The sequence below is a fragment of the Coregonus clupeaformis genome, chromosome 12 (genome assembly GCF_020615455.1).
Source record: "Coregonus clupeaformis isolate EN_2021a chromosome 12, ASM2061545v1, whole genome shotgun sequence".
Lineage (NCBI taxonomy): Eukaryota > Metazoa > Chordata > Actinopteri > Salmoniformes > Salmonidae > Coregonus > Coregonus clupeaformis.
The window spans coordinates 39,230,011-39,256,005 of record NC_059203.1 but is presented as its reverse complement, the minus strand read 5'-3'; the positions used below and the strand labels follow the sequence as shown (position 1 = coordinate 39,256,005).

The 25,995-nt window shown below is 46.6% G+C and overlaps 1 protein-coding gene across 1 annotated transcript in view; it reads left to right on the top strand.

Annotated features, from left to right (window-relative positions):
- The first annotated feature begins 10,345 nt into the window (after positions 1-10,345).
- Positions 10,346-25,995, top strand: part of LOC121577621 (zinc finger protein 385A-like) — a 63,868-nt gene continuing 48,218 nt past the window's right edge. The window contains exon 1 of the mRNA XM_045224068.1: positions 10,346-10,625. Within this exon, the coding sequence (XP_045080003.1) occupies positions 10,616-10,625 (10 nt within the window). The 5' untranslated portion in view covers positions 10,346-10,615. The remainder of the gene's footprint in view (positions 10,626-25,995) is intronic.

The following is a 25,995-nucleotide window of genomic DNA, read 5'->3' as shown; positions in this document are numbered from 1 at the left end:
TTCCATGGTGATAATTGGCCTATAGGCTAAAGTAGTGTTGTATGCAAGCAATTAAGGATGTATAAAACTAAGAATCCATGTACAGTACCAGTCAAAAGTTTGGACACACCTACTCATTCAAGGGTTTTTCTTTAGTTGTATTATTTTCTACATTGTAGAACAATAGTGAAGACATCAAAACTATGAAATAACATATAAGGAATCATGTAGTAAGGCTATATACAGGGTGTACCGGTACAGAGTCAATGTGCGGGGGCACAGGTTAGTTGAAGTAATTGAGGTAATATGTACATAGAGATTGAATCATCTGTGGATCTGTTGGGGCGGTATGCAAATTGGAGTGGGTCTAGGGTTTCTGGGATAATGGTGTTTATGTGAGCCATGACCAGCCTTTCAAAGCACTTCATGGCTACAGACGTGAGTGCTACGGGTCTGTAGTCATTTAGGCAGGTTACCTTAGTGTTCTTGGGCACAGGGTCTGCTTGAAACATGTTGGTATTACAGACTCAGTCAGGAACTGGTTGAAAATGTCAGTGAAGAAACTTGCAAGTTGGTCAGTGCATGCTCGGAGCACACGTCCTGGTAATCCGTCTGGACCTGCGGCCTTGTGAATGTTGACCTGTTTAAAGGTCTTACTCACATCGGCTACGGAGAGCGTGATCACACAGTCATCCGGAACAACTGATACTCTCATGCATGCTTCAGTGTTGCTTGCCTCGAAGCGAGCATAAAAGTAATTTAGCTCGTCTGGTAGGCTCGTGTCACTGGGCAGCTCGCGGCTGTGCTTCTTTTGTAGTCTGTAATAGTTTGCAGGCCCTGCCACATCCGACGAGCGTCAGAGCCGGTGTAGTACGATTCAATCTTAGTCCTTTATTGACGCTTTGCCTGTTTGATGGTTCGTCGGAGGGCATAGCAGGATTTCTTATAAGCGTCCGGGTTAGAGTCCCTCTCCTTGAAAGCAGCAGCTCTACCCTTTAGCTCAGTGCGGATGTTGCCTGTAATCCATGGCTTCTGGTTGGGGTACGTACGTATGCACGTCACTGTGGGGACGACGTCATCGATGCACTCATTGATGAAGCCAGTGACTGATGTGGTGTACTCCTCAATGCCATCGGAAGAATCCCGGAACATATTCCAGTCTGTGCTAGCAAAAGAGTTCTGTAGCTTAGCATCTGCGTCATCTGACCACTTCTTTATTGACCGAGTCACTGGTGCTTCCTGCTTTAGTTTTAGCTTGTAAGCAGGAATCAGGAGGATATAATTATGGTCAGATTTGCCAAATGGAGGGCGAGGGAGAGCTTTGTACGCGTCTCTGTCGCTGGTAGAAATGAGGTATAACGGATTTAAGTTTCCCTGCATTAAAGTCCCCGGCCACTAGGAGCGCCGCCTCTGGATGAGCGTTTTCCTGTTTGCTTATGGCCTTATACAGCTCATTGAGTGGGGTCTTAGTGCCAGCATCGGTTTGTGGTGGTAAATAGACAGCTACGGAAAATATAGATGAAAACTCTCTTGGTAAATAGTGTGGTCTACGGCTTATCATGAGATACTCTACCTCAGGCGAGAAAAACCTTGAGACTTCCATAATATTAGATTTCGTGCACCAGCTGTTGTTTACAAATATACACAGACCGCCACCCCTTGTCTTACCGGAGGCAGCTGTTCTATCTTGCCGATGCAGCGTAAACCCCGCCAGCTGTACGTTATCCATGTCGTCGTTCAGCCACGACTCGGTGAAACATAAGATATTACCGTTTATTATGTCCCGTTGGTAGGATATTCATGATCATAGCTCGTCTATTTTGTTATCCAATGATTGTACGTTGGCTAATAGGACTGATGGTAGAGGCAGATTACCTACTCACCGCCGGATCCTTACAATGCACCCCGACCGACGTCCCCGATATCTCCGTCTCTTTCTCCTGCGAATGACGGTGATTTGGGCCTTGTCGGGTGTCTGAAGTAAATCCTTTGCGTCCGACTCGTTAAAGAAAAAATCTTCGTCCAGTACGAGGTGAATAATCGCTATCCTGATATCCAGAAGCTCTTTTCGGTCATAAGAGATGGTGACAGAAACGTTATTTACAAAAAAAGTTATAAATAACACGAAAAAACTCACACAATAGCACAATTGGTTAAGAGCCCGTAAAACGGCAGCCATCTCCTCCTGCGCATTACAATGATAGTCCCACTCAACGCAAACCAGATGGGATGATGTATCGCTGCAGAATGCTGTGGTAGCCATGTTGGTTAAGTGTGCCTTGAATTCTAAATAAATCACAGACAGTGTCACCAGAAAAGCACCCCCACACCATCACACCTCCTCCATGCTTCACCTACTCTGCGTCACACAAAGACACGGCAGTTGGAACCAAAAATCTCACATTTGTACACCAAAGGACAGATTTCCTTCGGTCTAATGCTCGTGTTTCTTGGCCCAAGCAGGTCTCTTCTTCTTATTGGTGTCCTTTAGTAGTGGTTTCTTTGCAGCAATCGACCATGAAGGCCTGATTCACGCAGTCTCCTCTGAACAGTTGATGTTGAGATGTGTCTGTTACTTGAAGTCTGTGAAGCATTTATTTGGGCTGCAATCTGAGGTGCAGTTAACTCTAATGAACTTATCCTCTGCAGCAGAGGTAACTGTCATTTCTCTTTGCTTATTTGAGCTTTTCTTGCCGTAATATGGACTTGGCCTTTAACCAAATAGGGCTATCTTCTGTATACCACCCCTACCTTGTCACAACACAACTGATTGGTTCAAACGCATTAAGAAGGAAATAAATTCCACAAATTAACTTTTAACAAGACACACCTGTTAATTGAAATGCATTCCAGGTGACTACCTCATGAAGCTGGTTGAGAGAATGCCAAGTGTGTGCAAAGCTATCATCAAGGCAAAGGGTGACTACTTTGAAGAATCTTGAATATAAAATATATTTTGATTTGTTTAACACTTTTTGGGGTTACTACATGATTTCATATGTGTCACGGATTCTGCCGAGGCTGCTCCTCCTCCTTGCTCGGGCAGGCTTCGGCGTTCGTCGTCCCCGGAGTACTAGCTACTGCCGTTCGATGTCATCGGTGTTTGTTTAGTTTTGTCTGTATTGTTTACACCTGTTCGTCATTATGTTAATTGTTTCTGTCACGCCCTGGCTCTGGGGACTCTTATATGTTGAGCCAGGGTGTTAGTTTCTATGTGTAGTGTCTATGTTTTGTTTTCTATGTGTTCATGTTCTAGTTCATGTGTTTCTATGTTGGCCGGGGTGGTTCCCAATCGGAGGCAGCTGTGTCTTGTTGTCTCTGATTGGGAACCATACTTAGGCAGCCTGTTGTGCACTTGTCATTTGTGGGATCTTGTTCCGTGTAGGTTTGTGTTTATGACCGAGGACTTCACGTTTCGTTTTGTTGTTTTGTTATTGTTGATAGTACTCAATAAAAGATGTACGCATTCCACGCTGCGCCTTGGTCCACTCATTACGACGATCGTGACAGAAGATCCCACCAAACAAGGACCAAGCAGCGTGTGCAGGAGCAAACGCCGGGTAAGGAGCTGGAGAGGTTGGCGATGGCCCAGGTGGGCCAATGGTGGTCCTGGGAGGACATGTTCGCGGGCAAAGGGCCATGGGCTAAAGTTAAAGCCCTGGCGAGAGAGGAGGTACGGCGCCAACAGTGTCGTCGTCGGACAGGCGAGAGGCAACCCCAATAATTTTTTTGGGGGGGCACACGGCATGGACGACGGGGCTGCTGGAGGCAGCTACAGGGCGAGTTTGTGGACTAGGAGAGGAGGCCACCAGGTTACGGGGGCCATTGGTCAGGAGGGAGAAGGAGAGTGTGGAGGCACGGCGAGAGGAACTGAGTAGGCAGCAGAGGGAGCAGAGGTTTATGAGGAAACACAGTCCCGCTCCTCGCACCAAGCAAGTGGTGTGTGTCACCAGTCCGGTCCGGCCCGTTCCTGATTCCCGCACAAGGCCAGTGGTGTGTGTTCCCAGTACGGTCAGGCCCATTCCTGCTCCCCGCACTAAGTTAGTGGTGCGTGTTCCCAGTACGGCCCAACCCGTTCCTGCTCCCCGCACTAAGATAGTGGTGCGTGTTCCCAGTCCGGCCCGACCCGTTCCCGCTCCCCGCACTAAGTTAATGGTGCGTGTTCCCAGTCCGGCCCGACCCGTTCCTGATCCCCGCACTAAGTTAGTGGTGCGTGTTCCCAGTACGGCCCAACCCGTTCCTGCTCCCCGCACAAAGTTAGTGGTGCGTGTTCCCAGTACGGCCCAACCCGTTCCTGCTCCCCGCACTAAGTTAGTGGTGCGTGTTCCCAGTCCGGCCCGGCCTGTTCCTGCCCCTCGCACCAAGTCTGTGGTGCGCGTCGCCAGCCCGGCCCGGCCTGTTCCTGCACCTCGCACCAAGCCTGTGGTGCGCGTCGCCAGCCCGGCCCGGCCTGTTCCTGCCCCTCGCACCAAGCCTGTGGTGCGCGTCGCCAGCCCGGCCCGGCCTGTTCCTGCCCCTCGCACCAAGCCAGTGGTGCGCGTCGCCAGCCCGGCCTGGCCTGTTCCTGTCCTTCGCACCAAGCCTGTGGTGTGCGTCGCCAGCCCGGCCCGGCCTGTTCCTGCCCCTCGCACCAAGCCAGTGGTGCGCGTCGCCAGCCCGGTCCGGCCTGTTCCTGCTCCCCACACCAAGCCAATGGTGCGCGTCGCCAGCCCAGTCCGGCCTGTTCCTGCTCCCCGCACCAAGCCTGTTGTGCGCGTCGTCAGCCCGGTCCGGCCCTTTCCTGCTCCCCGCACCAAGCCAGTGGTGCGCGTCGTCAGCCCGGTCCGGCCCGTTCCTGCTCCCCGCACCAAGACAGTGGTGCGCGTCGTCAGCCCGGTCCGGCCCGTTCCTGCTCCCCGCACCAAGACAGTGGTGCGCGTCGTCAGCCCGGTCCGGCCCATTCATGCTCCCCGCACCAAGCCAGTGTTTCACCGGTGCCTGGTCAGGTACCGGTCAGCTGCTCCACACCGGAGCCTAAGCAATCCGCTCCACCGATGTCCAGTCCAGCTCCAGCCAGCGGGACCAGACCAGGGGCGCTACGGGGGGGTAGTTAGAGAGTGGTGGTCACGCCCGGAGCCGGATCCGCCTCCGAGGCGGAATGCCCACCCGGCCCCTCCCCTTTTGGGTTTAGTTGGCGCGGTCGCAGTCCGCGCCTTTGGGGGGGGGTACTGTCACGCCCTGGCTCTGGGGACTCTTATATGTTGAGCCAGGGTGTTAGTTTCTATGTGTAGTGTCTATGTTTTGTTTTCTATGTGTTCATGTTCTAGTTCATGTGTTTCTATGTTGGCCGGGGTGGTTCCCAATCGGAGGCAGCTGTGTCTTGTTGTCTCTGATTGGGAACCATACTTAGGCAGCCTGTTGTGCACTTGTCATTTGTGGGATCTTGTTCCGTGTAGGTTTGTGTTTATGACCGAGGACTTCACGTTTCGTTTTGTTGTTTTGTCATTGTTAATAGTACTCAATAAAAGATGTACGCATTTCACGCTGCGCCTTGGTCCACTCATTACGACGATCGTGACAGTTTCCCTTATAATTACCCCTGTCTCTCATCTGTACTTTGTGTGTGATTGTTTTCCCCTTCACGGTTGTCTATTTTGTGAGCGGGTTATTTCCTCCCTGCGTGGAGTTATTTTCTGTGTCCTTTTGGATCCTTTTCGTATTAAAAGTACGTATCCGAGAGTTCTGTGTCCTGCGCCTGACTTCGTTTACCGCATCTCACAGACAGTCGTGACAATATGTGTTATTTCATTGTTTTGATGTCTTCACTTTTATTCTACAATGTAGAAAATAGTAAAAATAAATACAAACCCTTGAATGAGTAGGTGTATCCAAACTTTTGACTGGTAATGTATGTGTATTTGTTTTGAGGTGTGGTGTGTAGTCCTATCACTGCTCATAATGCCATTGGGTGGGTTAACCCCATGGCACTGATGGCATTCTTACGTTGCATTAGCCCACTTTGGTCTGGCTCAGACCGGTTCAAAGACACGTTGTGGGGCCGTTGTGCCGTAGGCTCTCACTGGTATTACAAGTCTTTAGTTGTCAGGTGAGGTCTTGATTAACCTTTGGTCCAGCTTCTGAACCAACTCTTAATGATCAGGGTTCAAATTAAAGTTAGCTTGTTGACATAGTTATGGCTTTTATCACTGCAATCGGAGAGAGGGACATGGTGAGAGGAGAGAGGGACATGGTGAGAGGAGAGAGGGACATGGTGAGAGGAGAGAGGGACATGGTGAGGAGAGAGGGACATGGTGAGAGGAGAGAGGGATATTGTCCCGTGTAGCTCAGTTGGTAGAGCATGGTGTTTGCAACGTCAGGGTTGTGGGTGCGATTCCCACGGGGGGCCAGTATGAAAATGTATGCACTCACTAACTGTAAGTCGCTCTGAATAAGAGTGTCTGCTAAATGACTAAAATGTGAGAGGAGAGAGGGATATGGTGAGAGGAGAGAGGGATATGGTGAGAGGAGAAAGGGATATGGTGAGAGGAGAGATGGATATGGTAAGAGGAGAGAGGGATATGGTGAGGAGAGAGGGATATGGTGAGGAGAGAGGGATATGGCGAGGAGAGAGGGATATGGTAAGAGGAGAGAGGGATATGGTAAGAGGAGAGAGGGATATGGTGAGGAGAGAGGGATATGGTGAGGAGAGAGGGATATGGTAAGAGGAGAGAGGGATATGGTGAGGAGAGAGGGATATGGTGAGAGGAGAGAGGGATATGGTAAGAGGAGAGAGGGATATGGTGAGGAGAGAGGGATATGGTGAGGAGAGAGGGATATGGTGAGAGGAGAGAGGTATAGTAAAAAGAGACAGATGACCATATCAAGGCATCCAATAACATCCTTTCAAAGGCTTCATTGAGTAATCCTGAAGAACTTTAAATGACACTATATGAAACTAAAGACACGTAATTTAAACGTTTCGGACTGAGACAGTCATTCAGGCTGGGATCAAAACACTTCAATGCTTCTCTATTTTTGCTACCTATGTATTGTTTTACCACTGAACTAGTCTTCACTCCTCCTCACCCTCTGTTTCTGATACTCCTTTCATACCACACACACACAAATACACACACTACTCCCTCCTTTCCCTTGTGTGTCACCCGAGCCCAGAGGTCTGGTTTCAGGCTCGCATGGTGACATCCATTAAAGTTGTGCAGTGTCTGCCCCTTGGCCCAGAGACATAGAGACAGCCCCATTAGCACCTGGACCATTGGCCACAACAACAGCCCTACCTGCATTATTCACACTGACTCTACTAATGAGGAAACCATATAGCCTTCACACACACACAAATACACACACACACAAACACACGAAAGCAGGAACGCACACACAATCCTACACTATAAACAGACACCCTGTCCCATTGCCCAGCTACAGAATTGTTTTTCACTGATGCCTTTTGGCCACATCAAAGTGAGAAAGGGTCTGGGTCAGAGATGGTCTACTCCATGCTGAATCACAATAAGATTCGTGAGGGATTTGGAAACATTGTTTGTTAGTGTAAATGGTTGATTGAACACAATTGGTGTGCATGTATTACAATGCTGTGTATGTAATAAGCTGGATGATGGCAGGACATTGGTGTCAGTATTTCCCATCAGAGAATGATAATTATAGGAATGAATCTCTGGTACGTTTCTAAATGATGTGTTTTTTTCAAAACCTTGGCCTGTGACACCACTGTCAACCTTTTCATTATTTATTTGATTTGATTTTTAAACAGTCAACCTCTTCCTTCATCATGCTATGTCACTCAATCTTTATCCTTCCCTCCACCTTATCCCTTCATCCCTGGTCAGTTTGCATGTATCTCAATCTCTCCCCCCCGCTCCATCCCCTCCACCAGCCTTTCAATCTGTCACTCCCCATCCCATCTCTATCTCTCTTATCTCTCTATTGTTCTGTCCACACAGTTCTTCTAGACTACATGTACACTCAGTATGACTACCTGTCCTGTCAGCAGATACAAACTAATACACACAGTACCCACTAATACACACAGTACCCACTAATACACACAGTACCCACTAATACACACAGTACCCACTAATACACACAGTGCACACTAATACACACAGTACCCACTAATACACACAGTACCCACTAATACACACAGTACACACTAATACACACAGTACACACTAATACACACACAGTGCAGACTAATACTAAACACTGATGGGAGCTTAAAATTAGTTTAAGATGAATACAGGGAAACAGAGGATGGATACATACAGTATGTCACACGCACGCGCACGCACGCAAGCACACACACACGCACACAAACACACACACACACACACACACACACACACACACACACACACACACACACACACACACACACACACACACACACACACACACACACACACACACACACACACACCAAGTAAGAAAATATTATTCGAAATGGGAAACACTGAGCAAATTCTGACTCATATATGATACTGTGCTGTCAGAAACAGAGGGTAAAAGGGACAATTTAAATTCCCTTAAAGAGAGCAAGAGAGAGAGAGCCAGAGAGAGAGCCACTGATGGGTAGAGACATGGAAAATAGGAAAGAGAGGAGGGAGAGGGAGACAGAGAAGGGGGAGAGGGAAACCGAGAGAGGAGGGAGAGGGAGACAGAGAAAGGGGGAGAGGGAGACCGAGAGAGGAGGGAGAGGGAGACAGAGAGAGGCGGAGAGGGAGACAGAGAGAGGGGGAAAGGGAGACCGAGAGAGGGGGCGAGTGAGACAGATAGAGGAGGGAGAGGGAGACAGAGAGAGGGGGAGAGGGAGACCGAGAGAGGGGAAGAGGGAGACAGAGAGAGGAGGAGAGGGAGGGGGAGAGAGGGGGAGAGGGAGACAGAGAGAGGGAGACCAAGAGGGGGACAGAGAGAGGGGGAGACAGAGAGATGGGGAGAGGGGGAGAGGGGGACAGAGAGAGGAGGGAGAGGGAAACCGAGAGAGGGGGAGAGGGGGAGAGGGGGAGAGGGTGACAGAGAGAGGGGGAGAGGGAGACCGAGAGGGGGAGAGGGGGACAGAGAGAGGGGGAGACAGAGAGATGGGGAGAGGGGGAGAGGGGGACAGAGAGAGGAGGGAGAGAGAGACCGAGAGAGGGGGAGAGGGAGACAGAGAGAGGAGGGAGAGGGAGACCGAGAGAGGGGGGAGACATAGAGCTGGGGAGAGGGGGAGAGGGAGCCCGAAAGAGGGGGAGAGGGAGACAGAGGGAGGGGGAGAGGGAGACCGAGAGAGTGGGAGAGGGAGTCAGAGAGAGGGGGAGAGGGGGAGAGGGGGAGAGGGAGACAGAGAGAGGGGGAGAGGGGGAGAGGGAGACAGAGATGGGGAGAGGGGGAGAGGGGGACAGAGAGAGGAGGGAGAGAGAGACCGAGAGAGGGGGAGAGGGAGACAGAGAGAGGAGGGAGAGGGAGACCGAGAGAGGGGGGAGACATAGAGCTGGGGAGAGGGGGAGAGGGAGCCCGAGAGAGGGGGAGAGGGAGGGGGAGGGAGGGGGAGAGGGAGACCGAGAGAGGAGGAGAGGGAGACCAAGACCGAGAGAGGGGGAGAGGGAGTCAGAGAGAGGGGGAGAGGGAGACAGAGAGAGGGGGAGAGGGAGACAGAGAGAGGGGGAGAGGTAGACAGAGAGAGGGGGATAGGGAGACCGAGAGAGGGAGACAGAGAGAGGGGGAGACAGAGAGATGGGGAGAGGGAGAGAGGGAGGCAGAGAGAGGGGGAAACAGAGAGAGGGAGACAGAGAGAGGGGGAGACAGAGAGAGGGGGAGAGGGGGAGAAGGAGACAGAGAGAGGGGGAGAGCAAAAGCGACTGCGGCATTCTTACTCAGGCTAACGTCTGCCTCCTGATTCTAACACCCCCAGAATGCGATATGAGCCGGCCACTCTGATTGGCCCAGGCCTCCACCAATCAGAGCACAGGAATGTAAGGCGCCTTTAGGTTATACCCAACCCAAAAAAAATTAGAGAGAGAGAGAGAGAGAGAGGCTTGCAGTGTTTCACAGGCGTGCAGTAGTGCAGAGGTTTCTCCACTGAAGAGAGGTTCTGTTAGAGTGAATTCTCTGGTGTTGCTGCTGCTGGAGTAAATGCATCACCGGGGATACACTGCAGTTAACACCACATTGGAGAATACTGTGGTGGTTTATACTGAGGTTTGGATGGCTGTGGTACTCCTATAGCATCACCATTCAGCTGCATTCAACAGCAAAGCCACATAACTGCAACAACCAGATCCTGTTTCTGAAGACCTTCACCTGGAGAGACAGAGACAGAGACAGAGACAGAGACAGAGACAGAGACAGAGACAGACAGACAGACAGACAGACAGACAGACAGACAGACAGACAGACAGACAGACAGACAGACAGACAGACAGACAGACAGACAGACAGACAGAGTGCAGACTATTGAGGAGTTGGACAAATCCTCCATCATTTTCAAGTTTTTCCTCTCCATCAATTGATGTAACAAATAAGTGAGTAGTAAAGAATAGCTAGCATTTCAGAGAAAGAGGATAAACGTCATAGAGGAGAGAGGATCCTTAAGCAGAGCATCTAAACTGGAATTGACGGGGGGAGAGTGGAAGGGTACTACAGGATGCTTCTGGGTAAGTGGCAGATTGATGATAGTTGATAAAGTCCTTGTATTTAGGTTACATTTTTGTATTTTTCCCCAGACTGAAATGTATCTCTCTATTGGGGTAAGGTTTCAGGTGTCACTTACTAAGGAAACTCTATTAGCTGGTTAAGTCGGTACTTTTAACTGTGTTCAAGTTTATACTGTTGTGTAGGTAGGCTACTTGTACTATACACATAAATACCTACTATCACCATATGTAAAACCTTGTCAAGATTACATACAGCTGCACTGTGATGACTGTTTAAATAAGTGGACTATCAAATGAATGGTGAATAGTATGATCAGTAGGAAATGGATAATCGGAAAAAGGTGCTTTCAGGTAGAGAGCTAAGAGGGATGAATGAGCATTGCTATGTTGTTTTATGCTGATAAGCTCCTATAAGTATTACCGTTTTACAGTTGTTTTAAGCTGATAAGCTCCTATAAGTATTACCGTGTTACAGTTGTTTTATGCTGCGTACTGGTTCAGTAGACTACATGAGTATACAATGATCACAATGGTACGTAGGTTCAGGAGGACTGGAGACAGTGGAGGAGCAGTCTGTTAACGAGCTCTCACGCTCTCAGACCCACATTGCTTAATGCATGCTTGCGCACACACACACACACACACACACAGTCTGTTGTATTCTCAGATAATTTAATGAGCTAACACAGCAGAAAGTCAATCTACGAGAAATGAATGTGAGGCCCCTCTGTTTGTTCTACACATTCAGGGGTCTCACACACACACAGGCACACTTGCACACACACACACACACACACACACACACACACAAGCTCACACACTTTCTTTTCACTGAGGTTAGTGAGGCTTGGAGAGGATGAATACATTATTGACCCTGGTGTCCAATGACACCGGAACGCAATACAGCTTGATGTCCTTCCTGCCAACACTGTGTGAGTGTGTGTGTGTGTGTGTTTGTGTGAGTGTGTGTGTGTGTGTGTGTGTGTCCTTGTGGTTGTTTAATGATTCTGTATTTCCAGTCAGAGCCTTCTAAGTCAGAGGGTGAATAATTGGAGACACTCATATGGGCTTCTGATTAGAATTTATGTCAAATATGATCTATTTTCCTGGCCACTTTGCCCTGCAGTTGTGGAGGGTTAGCTCCTGTGTGTGTGTGTCTATGCATATAGTCCTTGCTTGTTTGAGAGTGTGTGTTTATGTGTGTGCATATGGATGCATTTCCCCAGAGCCATATATTTCCTTTGATCTCGAATTGACCTTGAGTACATCATGAAGGCTCCGCCGTGTTGAGGCTGGAAACTCCCACCTTCAGCCACGTCAGATCTTTAAACACATACTGTCTGACATATGATCTAAATGACATGTATGGTGAATGATATATAATTTCCCTTCACAAGGAGACACCTACAGCCAGCAGTCTGAAACAGTCGTCCGTGGTCAAAGTAATGACAGTTAATTATGTTGACAATGAGAGAGGAATAGTGCTGTGTGGAGAGAGAGAAAGAAGAGAGAGAGGGGGGTGAGAGAGAGAGAGGGGGGCTGAGAGAGAGAGAGGGGGGGCTGAGAGAGAGAGAGAGAGGGGGCTGAGAGAGAGAGAGAGGGGGGTGAGAGAGAGAGAGGGGGGGCTGAGAGAGAGAGAGAGGGGGGGGGGCTGAGAGAGAGAGGGGGGCTGAGAGAGAGAGAGGGGGGGGGGGCTGAGAGAGAGAGAGAGCGAGAGAGATCTTCTGCACAGATTCTGTCAGACCTGGGCCCTGACAGTCAATCTCAGCAAGACAAAAATAATGGTGTTCCAAAAAAGGTCCAGTTGCCAGGACTACAAATACAAATTCCATCTAGACACCGTTGCCCTAGAGCACACAAAAAACTATACATATCTCGGCCTAAACATCAGCGCCACAGGTAACTTCCACAAAGCTGTGAACGATCTGAGAGACAAGGCAAGAAGGGCCTTCTATGCCATCAAAAGGAACATAAAATTTGACATACCAATTAGGATCTGGCTAAAAATACTTGAATCAGTTATAAAACCCATTGCCCTTTATGGTTGTGAGGTCTGGGGTCCGCTCACCAACCAAGAATTCACAAAATAGGACAAACACCAAATTGAGACTCTACATGCAGAAATCTGCAAAAATATCCTCAGTGTACAACGAAAAACACCAAATAATGCATGCAGAGCAGAATTAGGCCGATACCCGCTAATGATCAAAATCCAGAAAAGAGCCATTCAATTCTATAGCCACTTAATGGAAGCGATTCCCAAACCTTCCATAACAAAGCCATCAACTACAGAGAGATTAACTTGGAGAAGAGTCCCCTAAGTAAGCTGGTCCTGGGGCTCTGTTCACAAACACAAACAGACCCCACAGAGCCCCAGGACAACAACAACAACACAATTAGACCCAACCAAATCATGAGAAAACAAAAAGAGAATTACTTGACACATTGGAAAGAATTAACAAAAAACAGAGCAAACTAGAATGCTATTTGGCTCTAAACAGAGAGTACACAGTGGCAGAATACCTGACCACTGTGACTGACCCAAACATAAGGAAAGCTTTGACTATGTACAGACTCAGTGAGCATAGCCTTGCTATTGAGAAAGGCCGCCGTAGGCAGAGCTGGCTCTCAAAAGAAGATAGGCTATGTGCACACTGCCCACAAAATGAGGTGGAATCTGAGCTGTATTTCCTAACCTCCTGCCAAATGTATGATCATATTAGAGACACATATTTCCCTCAGATTACAGAGATCCACAAAGAATTAGAAAACAAACCCAATTTTGATAAACTCCCTTATCTACTGGGTGAAAAACCACAGTGTGCAATCACAGCAGCAAGATTTGTGACCTATTGCCACAAGAAAAGGGCAACCAGTGAAGAACAAACACCATTGTAAATACAACCCATATATATGTTTATTTATTTTCCCATTTGTACTTTAACTATTTGCACATTGTTACAACACTGTATATAGACATAATATGACATTTGAAATGTCTTTATTCTTTTGGAACTTCTGAGTGTAATGTTTACTGTTAATATTTATTGTTTATTATCTACTTCACTTGCTTTGGCAACGTTAACATACGTTTCCCATGCCAATAAAGCCCTTAAATTGAATTGAATTGAGAGAGGGGGCGGCTGAGAGAGAGATAGGGAGGGGCTCAGAGAGAGAGAGGGTGGGGCTGAGAAAGATAGAGAGGGGGGGCTGAGAGAGAGAGAGAGAGAGGGGTGCTGAGAGAGAGGGTGGGGGCTGAGAGAGAGAGAGGGGGGCTGAGAGAGAGAGAGAGAGAGAGAGATGCTGAGAGAGAGAGAGAGAGGGGGGCTGAGAGAGAAAGAGAGAGAGTGAGAGAGGGGGGCTGAGAGAGAGAGGGGGCGGCTGAGAGAGATAGGGAGGGGCTCAGAGAGAGGGGACGGGGCTGAGAGAGAGAGAGAGCGGGGGCTGAGAGAGAGAGAGAGAGATAGAGAGAGGGGTGCTGAGAGAGAGAGAAAGAGAGAGAGAGAGAGGGGGGCTGAGAGAGAAAGAGAGAGAGAGAGAGAGGGGGGCTGAGAGAGAGAGGGGAGGGACTGAGAGAGAGAGAGGGGGGCTGAGAGAGAGAGAGAGGCTTAAAGTGGTCCTGTGGACAGATACTCCAATCTCCGCTGTGTTATCTTTGGTCTCTTTGTTGCCTCTCTGATTAATGCCCTCCTTGCCAGGTCTGTGAGTTTTGGTGGGCAGCCCTCTCTTGGCAGGTTTGTTGTGGTGCCATATTCTTTCCATTTTTTAATAATGGATTTAATGGTGCTCCGTGGGATGTTCAAAGTTTCTGATATTTTTTTATAACCCAAATCTGTACCTCCTACAATTTTGTCCCTGACCTGTTTGGAGAGCTCCTTGGTCTTCATTGTGCCGCTTGCTTGGTGGTGCCCCTTGCTTAGTGGTGTTGCAGACTCTGGGGCCTTTCAGAACAGGTGTATATATACTGAGATCATGTGACAGATCATGTGACCCTTAGATTGCACACAGGTGGACTTTATTTAACTAATTATGTGACTTCTGAAGATAATTGATTGCACCAGATCTTATTAAGGGGCTTCATAGCAAAGGGGTGAATACATATGCATGCAGCACTTTTCAGTTTGTTTATTTTTTAGAATTTTTCGAAAACAAGTAATTTTTTTCATTTCACTTCACCAATTTTGACTATTTTGTGTATGTCCATTACATGAAATCCGAACAAAAGTCAATTTGGATTACAGGTTGTAATGCAACGGAGTGGGAGAAATGCCAAGGGGGATGAATACTTTTGCAAGGCACTGTACATAATATGACATTTGAAATGACTTTATTTTTTTGGAACTTCTGAGTGTAATGTTTACTGTTAATGTTTATTGTTTATTTCACTTTTGTTTACTATCTACTTCACTTGCTTTGGCAATGTTAACATACGTTTCCCATGCCAATAAAGCCCTTAAATTGAATTGAATTGAGAGAGGGGGGCTGAGAGAGAGAGAGAGAGAAAGAAAGAAAGAAAGAAAGAAAGAGCGGTTGTGATGCCTGGCTGTCAGTGTAAATGTTCTCACCAATGGAAGGAGATGATAACCTCAAATAAACATGTCAGCTATCAGTTTGACCTTACACATGTAGGTTTCATGTTAGACATTCATCATCTCTCCTGTGATTTATCTTCTTTCCTCTCTCCCTCCATTCACCATGGTCTCCCTTTCTTTTTCTCTTTCTTCTTCTCTGTCTCTCTGTGCATGCGTGCGTGTCTGTGAGTGTGTGTGGTGTGCTTAGTGAACAGTGGTTGGCTTTCACAGTGTCCTCTTACTGAATGTCTGTCAGTCAGCACCGCCTCTGCCTCTTCCACTCTATATGTGCCTACATCAGCACTGTCCTCTATCTGTCACTATTCTGTCCATCAACCACAGCTTCCCTCCTCTATACATCCACCCTCAGCCTCCCACCTCTTCCTCTAGGTAAGAAAGGAAAAGTCAGAGCATTTCATTCCCTTCTTTCTATCTCTTTATTTTCTTTTTCTCTGCTCAGCTACCTCCATCTCTCACCAACGTTGAAAGGAAACATCCTAACATGTTGGTATTCAGCACTGGAGCCTGCTAGTATTATAAATCTATCTGATCTCTTCTTGCGCAGGGGGAATGGTAAATGTAGTTTAGGAACCTTTGCTAGATTTTCATAATGAATATTTTAGACTGGAGAGTTTGAGGTCTTTATTTATTTAGAGATGAGCCACTATTTCTTCTGACGCAAGGATGAGCTGAGCTTGACAAAAAATGATGACGGCCTCTGTCACTGTACTGAATAAGGAACTAATTAGTGTGAAAACACGTTACCCCAACATAATCCAAACCACACACACACAAAACTCACCACATACACACACACTCCAGCCGTCCAAAGGCAAAAGGGGTCCATAAAGAACATCATGACCTTTAAATAAAGGCAATGCAGTGAGGGATGAAACATAATGACATTTAAGATGGGTAAACTTCACTGCCTTCCCATGCATTTGACAGACATCATTTTTTCTTTTTTTACATTTTAGCAGGTGCTCTTATCGAGAGCAACATACATTAGTGAGTGCATAAATTTTCTTACTTTTGTTTCATACTGGTCCCCAGTGGGAATCGACCCCACAACCCTGCCTTTGCAAGTACCATGCTCTACCAACTGAGCCATGCAGAACGCTTGTCAAGGCTCTTTTTATTGTCACAAAGCTACCAGCAGGCTAGCAGAGACTTTCAGCTCAGATAAGGTCAAACTCACAGAGACACACACACACACACACACACACACACACACACACACACACACACACACACACACACACACACACACACACACACACACACACAGGGCTGGTTTTGGGTTGTCCTGCCCCTCTGTAATGCGTGACTCATGTGTCCCTGTCACCCCGTCTCAGTAGCTGTGACCTGGGCTAAGCCCATTCTGGAGCAGAGCCCTACACACACACTGACACATACTCTGAGACACTCTAACACAACACACTGCAGTCACTGCTGGACTGTTCAACACTGACGCTGGCCCAAGATGACACAATGACTCCAATGAGACCCTCACAGAGTAGGACATACACAGGAAACACCACATTTACGCAAGGGCGAATACACACAAAACACACACAGAATTTCCATTCAACTGACCCTGACCAGATGTTGAAATAAAGCACATTTTACTGTACCGTAACTGGATAATTAAGAATGACCACACCGTTGGCAACATCTCATACATGTATTTAGCCTTGGGTCCGACTATAGTATTAGCGCAATGACAAAACTGACTACACAGTAGCCTACATGTGCAGTGCAGTGGTTGACAGCATTCTCTCTCTCTCTATAGCCGTCTCTGAGCTGCATGGCTATACCAGCAGTATGTCTGAAATGCATTGATTGACAAGACCACTTTTCTCTCTCTCTCGCTCTCGTTCTCTCTCTAGCGGTCTGTGAGCTCAGCTGCATGGCTATAGCTACCAGTAGATGGTAAATCCTCTGTCCATTAACCCGTGGTCACCTTGGGCTCACCTCAAAATATGCAGTACGCCCCCCTCCCCACCAACACATCTCTCTCATTCCATCTCATCTACTTCCTCCCCATCTCTCTCTCCTCCACTTTCTGACCTCCCCCCGTTCTTCTCCATCTGCCCCAATGCTATTATCTGCTCTCTCTCTTTATTTCTTCCTTCCTCCCCCCAATCTGTGAGTTTACCATCTCCTCCTCCCCATCCCATTCCACCCTATCCTGTCCCTGTCTCTCAATCTTAATCAGATGCGATTGACTGCTGGGTCTGTGAATGGTGATCGGCAAAACACACATCATTTCAGACATTTTACTGAGACTCCATTTCTATGGGGTTGGAAAAAAGGCAACAGAAAGGGAGTGACAGAGAAAATGCGACATGCCAAAGAATAATTCTTTAAGGTAGGAGGGTAACCCAATCCACATAGTGTCCTGTCTAAATGGCCTGCAACGTTACTTCTCTGATCCTCAAACACAGACCTCTGAATTGCTGTCCTAAACATGCTGCCGTCTTTTGGTGGCAGATCGTTCAATGTTATGGCCAGGACAAATCCAGCAGATCCAGTGGATAAGGTGTCCTTGGGTTTGGTTAAGGGTGCATTGTTATCATTGTCTGTCTCAGTGGAGTGCAGCTCGGTAAATTATGGAGGTGCTCACCCAATGGAACACCGCCCTGCACCATCATCATCACAATGCCCTCAGTAGCCTAACATCATATGTAATCAGCCAATGTGTCAGTGTCTGTGTATGTGTTTGTGTGTGTGTGTGTGTGTGTGCTGTTTCAGTGTGTTAGATTAAAGAATAAAGACAGACACAAATGTCAAGTATTGTATAAGTCCCTACATACGGGGTCCGGGGAACAGCCCAGTTAGTCGATTACCTATCAACTAGACTCCGTAACATGTGTGTGTGTGTGTGTGTGCGTGCATGGGTGTGTGTGTGTATGTGTGTGAGAGTACTCTGTACATGTGTAGTGTACGGTACTGTATGTGTGTGTAACATTTCATTCATTAATAAAGAGTGTCTTATAAATAACTGCAGAGGAGTCTGATGCGGCAGGGAGAGAGTATCGTTGTGTTCAACTACTGCACAGTGAAAGCCTAGCAGACACACACACAGACACACACACACACACACAGACACACACACACACAGACGCACGCATGCAAACACAAGCACGCAAACACACAGTTAATGACAGACCGAATATACAGACACACACTGTGCAGAATTCTATTTTTAAAAATACTTTAAAATCACATACGCACTTCTAAATCCCTGACAATTTTTCCAAACTCTCCCAAACTCACATTCTTCCCCACACACAGTGAGAGCACTTGTCAAAGTTCCCAGTGAGCTCTGAGGCAGCATTTAAACCTGGCTACTGAGGTGCAGAACATCTATCATTAAAGCCCGGTGAAGACTGAAGTTAACTATGTATTCTCCCTCACATCCTCTATGCATCTCTCTCTTTGTACTGCTGAGCTTGCCTCCAAAGGAAAACGAATAGATCATTATGTGAATGAATGTCAGGCCCGTGAGGTGATATCACAGGAACACATTGTGCCCTGGTAGTTATTGTGTGTCTATTAAGAATTAACTTCTGATGGCGCTGTAATTTTAGTTTAGGACTGGAGGAGAGATAACGAGAGAACATCTCGTCCTAGGCGCTGACTGAATAAATCTACCTAATTTAGGCATGTACTCATTTCCAATGACAACTATAATAATTCATAAGTGTGTGTGTGCTTTGTGTGTGCACTGTGTGTGTGTGTGTGTGTGCTGTGTGTTCACTGTGTGTGCGCTGTGTGTGCGCTGTGTGTGTTTCTCTTATAAAGTTACCATTCCTCCTCTGAAGAAGTCATCAGCATCAGATGTCTGTGACTTTAGCTAGTTACACTCCCCATGGATTCTAAATCAACGTTATGTGTGTGTTGTATGCTTGTGTGTGTGTTTGTGTTTGTATGTGTGTGTTTGCCTGCATGTGGATGCTTGCGTGTGTGTGTGTGTGCGTGCACATGCTTGTGTGTGTGTGTGTGCCCCCTGCGTAGGTCGAAAAAGCTGCCTTTGGCTGGAGGGTAAGCTAAGATGCAGTAAAATACGATTTCATTCCCAGTCTTTCACAGTGGCAGAAAGCGACACAGAGAGAGGATTATCTTTCCCCTGCACGAAAACATTAGCACTGTGGTTCTGTGACAAGCAGTTGTGTATAGAATACTTTCCTGGGTAGCATTTTGGCTGCAGAGCAACTGAGGACTAAATAACAAACCATCTCTGTAACTGCGTTGTGCGATTGATTGCCCTGATAATAATTGTAATCATCTATCTCCCGAACGGCTGTCTGCGCAGAGTAAATCATCTCACAATGGCCAGGAGAAATCCAGCAGATTTAGTGGATAAGGGATCTGTAGTCCGTCCACAATTGTCTCATTCTATGCTATCATCCATGCCCTCCCCTCCCTGCTCTCTGGCAGCAGTTAAACAGCCTTTTGTCAGGAGCTTGTGGTAATCCAGTACAGTAGCTAGCTAGCAAGCTCAGCTCACAGCCGGCTGTGCAGCAGCAGCCCCATTGACATGCTGATGTGGGCAGACTGTCATCATCATGTGCTCAGCTTAATGCTAAAATAATCTACAGTGTGTTTGTGTGTTTGAATGTGTGTGAGTGTGTGTGTGTAGCTTGGGCTCGATGCAGTGGTTTATGGGGACCTTGCGGCGTTGCCGTTATCAGGTTTTCATTGGGGGAGGTGGTGGGGAGACGACATATCAGTAGCCCCTGGTTCCCCTGAGCAGAGTGAGATAGAAACTGAGACAGAGACAGGCAGGGAATACTGAGAGGCTCCACTACATCACTGACTTTGACATTACCTCTGTGATCATTACGTCTGAATTGGGTAAATGAATTGCCAATTTCAGCAGCCTTACTCACAGCTGTGTATGTGCATGGGGAGTCTGGGGGGAGGGGTTTGGTTTTACTATCCTTGTGGGGACCAGAAGTCCACACAAGGATAGTAAAACAAGTGAAATTCGGACAAGTGGGGACATTTCGCCGGTCCCCACAAGGAAAAAGGCTATTTTAGGGTTAGGGGTTAAGTTTAGAGTTAGGAGTTAGGTTTAGGGGTTTGGGGTTATGGTTATGGTTAGGTTAAGGGTTAGGTTTAGGTTTAGGGGTTAGGGGATTTTGAATGGGAATCAGATGTTTGGTCCCCACAAGGATAGAAAAACAAACGTGTGTGTGTGTGTTTGTGTGTGTGTGTTTGTGTGTGTGTGTTTGTGTGTGTGTGTGTTTGTGTGTTTGTGTTTGTGTGTGTGTTTGTGTGTGTGTGTGTTTGTGGTCTAACTTTGCTATCCTTTTGGGTTCCAAAAGTCCTCACAAGGATAGTAAAACAAAATAATTTGAGAAGTGGGGACATTTCACTGGTCCCCAAAAGGAAAAATGCTATTTCATGGTTATGGGGTTAGGTTTAGGGTTAGGGTTACAACTAGGGTTACGATTAGGCCCTGGCCCTGTGTAGCTCAGTTGGTAGAGCATGGCGCTTGCAACGCCAGGGTTGTGGGTTCGATTCCCACAGGGGGGCAGTATGAAAAAAAAATATGTATGCACTCACTAACTGTAAAGTCGCTCTGGATAAGAACGTCTGCTAAATGGTTAGGAGTTAGGATTTGGGGTTTAGAGTTAGGGGAAAATAAGATTTTGAATGGGAATGCATTTTTTGGTCCCCACTTGAACAGTAAAACCAACGTGTATGTGTATATGTGTGTGTGCATGAGTGTCTGTGAGCCATGTGCTCTTGCTAGACTGTCGGGGGAGACTGGGAATTCATGGAGGTCAGACATTGTGTCTAGGTCAATTGAGATACAGTACATCTACATTGCCACTACCCTAAAGTAGTAAGGCAGCACTCCGATAATGATATGTTTACTTGTATATAATTTCTACAGGTAAAAAAAACATAATTTACAGTATATTTTAACATCTCTATGAAGCATCCCTAGGCCATCTGTCAGTCTGTCACTGTGAGTAGTTGTGTCAGGTGTCTGTCATCTGTGAGTCAGGACGGTGGACATGAATAATTATCCCCCTAGAATCGATGTCTGCGCCCGCACGGAAATCTAATTAGCCTTATCAAAAAAGCTTCATTTAAATCTGTCTGTTTAAGGTTGGGATGCGTCTCAATCCATGACATCCACTGATGTCAGCATTCCGAATCTGCGGTGGAAGGTGGCAGAGGTAGAGACATCCCGAAAATCGGTCTTCTCATGAAAACGTCTGTAGCGTCTGAATATGACCCCACCATCAAAAGGTGAGACTCTCACGAAGATGTACATGTCAGTTGTCTTGCTCTACGACCCCCACAAGCATCATGGGACTCGCCTGAAGGTAACCCGGTACCAGTTTAAAAAATGAATGGAAGTATGGAAGTACTTTAGTGCCAAAATAGAAGGGGTTAAACACAGTAAGGTAAAAAAATAAAAAGTGGGCAACACCAAAACCTACTTCCTTTTGACACATTTTTGGACTATCTCTTTGCCATGTATGAATATGTTATTCAATGTGTTTCTATTGGCTAATAGCAGTAAGGCCAAATTCAATGTTTCATCAAATCAATTTTTTATATATTTTTGGGATACCTACAGGGGTCCTTAAATGCATCCTTGGTATGACTATCTTAAAACAATTCCATATGTTTGCTTATTAGAAACCCAGTGTCACGATCGTCGAAAGGATTGGACCAATGCGCAGCGTGGAATGCGAACATACTTTATTAAATATTCACCACACGAACAAAACAGCAAAACGATACGTGAAGTCCTTAGGTACATACACAAACCAACACGGAACAAGATCACACAAACACAAATGCCCAAACGGCTGCCTAAGTATGGTTCCCAATCAGAGACAACAAGCAACAGCTGATTCTTGTTGCCTCTGATTGAGAACCACCCCGGCCAACATAGAAACACAATGAACTAGATCCTGAACATAGAAACACAAAACATAGACTCTACACACCCTGGCTCAACATAACAGAGTCCCCAGAGCCAGGGCGTGACACCCAGCCCCTGGTCCTTAGACTCTAGAGCAGGGATCATCAACTAGATTCAGCCGCGGGCTGATCTTTTCTTGAGTGGATGGTTAGGGGGCCAGAACATAATTACAAATAATTTGTAGACTCTAAATTGACCGCAAGAAGCCCAAACAGATGTAATATTTGACTAAAACATTGTATATGTTTTGCTTACATTTGTATATGATCACATATATCTCTCTGTTATGCGTGGAAATAGTTTGGAACAGATATCCAAAATTAAAATCACTTGGAGCTGATTTGCTGGTGTTTTTACAGTCTTTTATGTCCCCTTCACCAAAAAACTTTGGGGGCCAAATAAAACCACCCAAATTCGGCCCGCGAGCCGCCAGTTGGGGAACCCTGCTCTGGGGATTTAATATGATCACGTATTCAGTGTCAGCTCAGCTGTTGTTTACAGACGAAGAGTAAAAGTGTCCAATAAATTGTCAAATCACATTTGTTGTGTTACAGTACAACAATACTGTATCTCGATCAGACGGTCATTGTCTTCATCAACTCATCAACTAATTATTGCATTATAGCATGATGATGTTTGTGAGGTCGGGATAAAGTAGAGGTGGAGGAAGAAGTAAAGATATCAATCCGCATGTCAACCTAGTCAGACTGTCTCTCCGTCTCATAGTCGCACTCACTCCATCTCTCTCTATTCTTGCACGTCTCTTTCTCCCTCTATCTTGTTCTCTCTCCTTCTCTATCTCTATGTCTCCTCCACCTCTCTCATAACCCCTGTACAATCCAATAAGCTATTACGCTACCATTGATCTTCTCCTCAGCCAAACATTTGCATTTGGGGGAGAAGCGATGAGGAGTGGGAATAGGGGAGGATCGACAGGACAGGACTGTCTTAAAGGAGAGAAGGAGAGAGGGATGCATATTTATAGAGTTTGGCAGGGATTTAACACTTTAGTGCCCTTCAGACCATGTCAGATCGATGCTCTCTCTCGCCTTCGTCACTGGAGAAGAGGAGTGTGTGTGTCAGTGGAGGCTGATGGGAGGAGCTATAGAAGGATGGGCTCATTGTAATGGTTGGATTGGAATAAATGGAACGTAGTCAAACATGTGGTTTCCATATGTTTGATGTGTTTGATACCGTTCTATTGATTCCATTCTAGCCATTACAATGAGCCCGTCCTCCTATAGCTCCTCCCACCAGCTTCCTCTGGTGTGTGTGTCTGTGTGTGTTTAGGTGTGTTCACTGATCTGATGCCATTGTAAATCACTTAAGACTGGATGGGAGGTTGTTCTGCTGTCCAGCCACTGTCTGTTTGGCTAAGATAACATCTGTTCAGGCAGATGTACGATATCATGTGTCTATATGCTTCTAGAACATGTTTATGCACTAGTACTGTATGGGTGTAATATGTTTTTATGTGTGTGTAGCGTGTAATGTTACATGTATATGTAATTAGTCTTTTGAGTAAATGTATGTTCATGATATGGTAGCACATGGTTTGATTAAGATTAAGATCACTTTATTAATCAAAGGAAATTTGACTTCCACATTATCCCAACCCCTCAGAAAGACACACATACATATACAGGATGGAGAGGTTGGATCAGTGCCCATGGAGCAGTTGTTGTGGGGGGATGAGTGCCTTGCTCAAGGGCACAACGGCAGGCAATGGCAGGATTTTGATACCAGCAACCCTCCGGTTGCCAGCTCATTTCCCACCAGATTTCTCCCGCCAGACCCGGGATTCAAAGTGGCAACCCTCCAGTTGCTGGCTTGTCTCGCTAATCACTAGGCTACCTGCCGTTGACCTATAGATATTGATTCCATGTAACCTAAACTGGTTGTTAACCAACGCACGCAGAGACAGAACTGTGCAGAAGCAGGAGAAGTGAGTTGAGAAAAGAGTTTCGAACAGAGTTTCTAACAGGGTTTTTTAGTTTCTTAACAGTGGAAGTCGTTTCATCCAACACTTCTTTGATCATGTAATTCCTCCTTACATCGCCTCCTCTTTCTTCCTCATCTCCTTCTGTCCTACATGATATTTTCTCTCATTCAGCCACTTCCCATTGTGGTGTTTACGGTAAGTGTGCAGTTACAGATGGTTTTGAAACGAGTCCTGACTGAGGTCGGTTTAGGAGAGGTGATTACGACCATCATGTGAGCTGCAGGATTCCTGACGTACGTGTCATAAGGTTATTTAAACCCTCAGCCAACTCCCCCCGACAACACCACCTCCCTCTTCCACCCCCTCCCCTCCAATGCTTCTGTCCCTCTCGCTCTCCCTCTGAAATAGATAATAAACAAAAGTGAAATAAACAATCAAAAATGAACAGTAAACGTTACACTCACAAAGGTTTCAAAGGAATAGAGACATTTCATGTACAGTGTTATAACGATATGCAAATAGTTAAAGTACAAAATGGAAAATAAATAAATATAAAAGGGGTTGTATTTACAATAGTGTTTGTTCTTCACTGGTTGCCCTTTTCTTGTGGCAACAGGTCACAAATCTTGCTCCTGTGATGACACACCATGGTATTTCACCCAATAGATATGGGAGTTTATCAAAATGTGATTTGTTTTTTAATTATTTGTGGGAATGTATAATCTGAGGGAAATATGTTCTCTAGTATGGTCATACATTTGGCAGGAGGTTAGGAAGTGCAGCTCAGATTCCACCTCATTTTGTGGGCAGTGTGCACATAGCCTGTCTTCTCTTGAGAGCCAGGTCTGCCTACGGCGGCCTTTCTCAATAGCAAGGCTATGCTCACTGAGTCTGTACATAGTCAAAGCTTTCCTTAAGTTTGGGTCAGTCACAGTGGTCAGGTATTCTGCCACTGTGAACTCTCTGTTTAGGGCAAAATAGCATTCTAGTTTGCTCTGTTTTTTTTGGTATTCTTTCCAATGTGTCAAGTAATGATCTTTTTGTTTTCTCATGATTTGGTTGGGTCTAATTGTGTTGCCAACTAGCTTAGGGGACTCTCTCTCTCTCTTTCTTTATTTTTCAGGAGATCTTTCTCTCTCTTTTCCTCCCTCACTACAGAGACTTGGAGGCATGTCAGGATCAGCAGCCACACACCGATTAGACTGGTTGCAGCTGAGCTTCAGCTGTGACAGCCTTTTAGCTTCTGGGGAGAGAAAGAAAGAGAGGGAGAGAGGGAGAGAGAGAGAGAGAGAGAGAGAGAGAGAGAGAGAGAGAGAGAGAGAGAGAGAGAGAGAGAGAGAGAGAGAGAGAGAGAGAGAGAGCGTGCACTGTCTCTAACTCTAAAACTGACAGCACATTGATGATCCTCTTCAAGTCTCTCATATTCAAAGGAACTTCCTCTCTCACAACCAAAATAGCTCCTGCTCCCAGTGTTTCGGATATGTGACCGGTTTTCCAAACGTAGCAAATGTGTTAAGTAGCTACAGTCACAATGGCACCCGGAATAAAAGACGACAAGGAAAGATAATAAAAAGAGAGAGAGATGGAGACAGAGAGAGGGAAGAGGAATGAACAGCCAACAGGAGAGGGATGGAGTAAGGGAGGGTGGGGGGGTTACAGAAGCAGAGGCAGAAAAAGAGAGCGTGAAATGGAGAGAGAAAGCAGTGCACAGTGAGGGAGAGAGAGCCCATGAGAGAGAGAGAGAGAGAGAGAGAGAGAGAGAGAGAGAGAGAGAGAGAGAGAGAGAGAGAGAGAGAGAGCGAGAGAGAGAGAGAGAGAGAGAGAGAGAGAGAGAGAGAGAGAGAGAGAGAGAGAGAGAGAGAGAGAGAGAGAGAGAGAGAGAGAGAGAGAGAGATGGAGGAA